The sequence below is a fragment of the Cystoisospora suis genome, assembly GCF_002600585.1.
Source record: "Cystoisospora suis strain Wien I chromosome Unknown contig_2975, whole genome shotgun sequence".
NCBI lineage: Eukaryota > Apicomplexa > Conoidasida > Eucoccidiorida > Sarcocystidae > Cystoisospora > Cystoisospora suis.
In genome coordinates this window covers 1-2,643 of record NW_027155770.1, presented here as the reverse complement: position 1 = coordinate 2,643, position 2,643 = coordinate 1, and the positions used below count along the sequence as shown (strand labels likewise).

The following is a 2,643-nucleotide window of genomic DNA, read 5'->3' as shown; positions in this document are numbered from 1 at the left end:
TCTTTAATCTGTCTATCTATCTAACTATCTATCTATCTTTAATCTATCTCCTTTAGATGTATCTCTGTTTTTAGCATCTCCAGAGACGTACTCCATCATTGTAGAGAAGGTTCATACGAGAGACGGGAAGACCGAACAGCCGCATGCAAAGAGTCTTCAGATCTCTGAGCAAGGGAAAAAGAAGAAAAAAAGAAACGCATTCAGGAAACTGAGATGAAGCAAGAAGATCAAAAGAAAAGAAAGAAGAGGAGGTCGAGTAGATGAATCCCTTCTCGGTGCGCTCTCCGACATATGCCTAGGATCTACTGGCCTATCTGAAGATCTCTAGATTCACGTGTACAGAGATAGAGCATTCACAGACAGGGGAGATAGATCGAAGATAGATGAAGAGGCGATAGAGATGTATGACACGCCTATGTGGAAAGGAAAGGACTGGATAGAGAAAGAAGAGACGGTGTAGAAACCCTATCTTAAGGTGGCGCGGAGCTTAAGAGACACGCGAATAACTCTTGAAGAAGAAGAGATCGATAGGAAAGAACAAGAAACGAACCAGAAAAAGAAGAAGCAAAATTTCATTCGGTCTCTCATTCTCTCTCTCTCTCTCTCGCTTTCTATCTTCTTCTTTCTCTTCCTTCATGTTCTTTCAGAAACATGCCTCCCATCCTCTCCTCGTCGCTACCGCCTTTTGTCTTGTCTAGGACATACAAAACTTTCATGGAGGACTGAGGGAGAGAAGAAGAAGAAACAGAGCTCTTCTACTTCTTCTCTACACGCGGTAGTTCAGAGAAAAAAATAAAACCTCTTCTTCTTCTTGTCGGGAGTTTCTCTCTTCACCAGCCCTACAAATCTCCGGACAAACTCACATATAGAAGTGTATGAATAGCTAGGTAGGCCGGTATGTGGATGTATGTAGGAATCTGTCTGTACGTATGTATGTACGCATATGTATGAATATGTATATACATTTGTGTGTAGACCTCTGCGGTAGGTACGAGGTGTCTATACAGCGTAGATCTTGACTAAAGGATCCTGGAGAGAACGTTTTGTCTACCTGATTTGCATGTTTCTTGAGAGATTCTTTTGGACAGGAGAGAGATGGAAAATCGAAGCCTCGGCAGGTTGGAGAAGAACTTTAACCAACGACGAGGCTATCACATTCTTTCCTCTCCTCATCTCTTCTTCTTTGGATGTCATCCCTACACAAAACAACACAACAGCCGGAGATTAATACATAGACACATAGACAGATAGATACATAGCTAGCTAGACATCATAAGCGTGTCTAGACACCCCTCGTCACCCTACAATCAGACCATATACACATATTTATACATGCATGCGCCTACAATGGCATATAGACATGAACAAGCACATGCCTAGATGCATACATATAGATGCTATACATAAATATAGGTAGATGTGTACAGAAATAAATGTATTCGTCTTCCCTGATGGGTACTTGAACTGTCGACTTAACCAAGAGAAAGATGCAGAAAGAGATCTAAAGTAGGACGTAGAAGCTGGGGCGTCATGAGAGAAGCATAACATTTCACGTGGTATACAAGAGACTCCTCACTCCCTTCCGTTCTCTCTCTTTCTCTCTCTCTCTCTTGTTCTTTTCCTATGAGAAAAAAAGTCTTTGAGAAGCACCGAATCGTAATATACAGATATGTATCGCGGTATGAAAGACGAGGAGAAGACAAAAAGGCACTTCAGATAGAAGAGATAGATAGACACAGAGAGAGGTGTCTACAGGATGTCTCTATACGTTCCTGTCTGACTTAGCTATGACCGATGAGGGGCATGCATGCGTAAGACCACAACCACTACTACTGCTATTACTATTACTGCTAAGCTAGCCGTCAGCTAACTATAGACGACTGATGCCTCGATGCAAGAGAAGAGAGAGAGAAGAGAGCGAAAGAAAGAAAGAAAGGACAGAGAGAAGGGATAGAGGAGAGAGACGACAAAGAGGAGAATGAGATCAAAAAGGAAAGAAAGAAGGATGACAAAGAAAGAGAAGAGAAAGAAAGACAGAGAAGAGGAGACAAGAAAATGAAAGGAGGGAACGCTATTCCGGGAAGAAGAGGTTGAAAATCAGAAAGAACGAAAGAAAGAAAGAGAAGCAAGAAAAGAAGACAGAAACAGAGCCGAGCTCTCTATCTCCAACTTAATACAAATGACTCGGGTTAGATATGCATATAGATACCTATATAGATATAGATATACACGGAAGGCTGTGCAAACCATACAGGCGAGTAGATTTACACATCCATATGTATAAATGGAACAATACGTGCAGATATATCTATATACATAGTCCATCTACATAGATAGGTCGACCTAGCTATACGACCGTACCTGTAGGAATAGAGAAATCTCCATGCAGTTGAGTAAGACGTTCGATCAAGCTCTACACCGTACAACGACAACAACAAGAAGAAAGAAGCAAGAAAAGAGAGAAGAAGAAGAAGAGGAGCAAGAGCAATGATGACTCGTGGTTCTTTTTCTTCTTCTTCTTCTCATTCCTCCGGAAGCCCATCCCCTCAAGCACTACCTCGTATCCCACACATATGCACAGACACGCGTAACTATACTCAGACGTCTACACATACATATATACGTACAGATACATACATACAT

The 2,643-nt window shown here is 41.7% G+C and overlaps 1 protein-coding gene across 1 annotated transcript in view; it reads right to left on the bottom strand.

Moving 5' to 3' along the window:
* The window catches only part of CSUI_005974 (cap-gly domain-containing protein), a 5,529-nt gene extending 2,889 nt beyond the window's left edge, over positions 1-2,640 (bottom strand). Inside the window, exons 1-3 of the mRNA XM_068066139.1 lie at positions 2,362-2,640; positions 1,052-1,196; positions 92-164 (exon numbers count right to left, since the gene is read on the bottom strand). Of these exons, the coding sequence (XP_067921878.1) occupies positions 92-164; positions 1,052-1,194 (216 nt within the window). The 5' untranslated portion in view covers positions 1,195-1,196; positions 2,362-2,640. The remainder of the gene's footprint in view (positions 1-91; positions 165-1,051; positions 1,197-2,361) is intronic.
* Between the last annotated feature and the right edge of the window lie 3 nt (positions 2,641-2,643).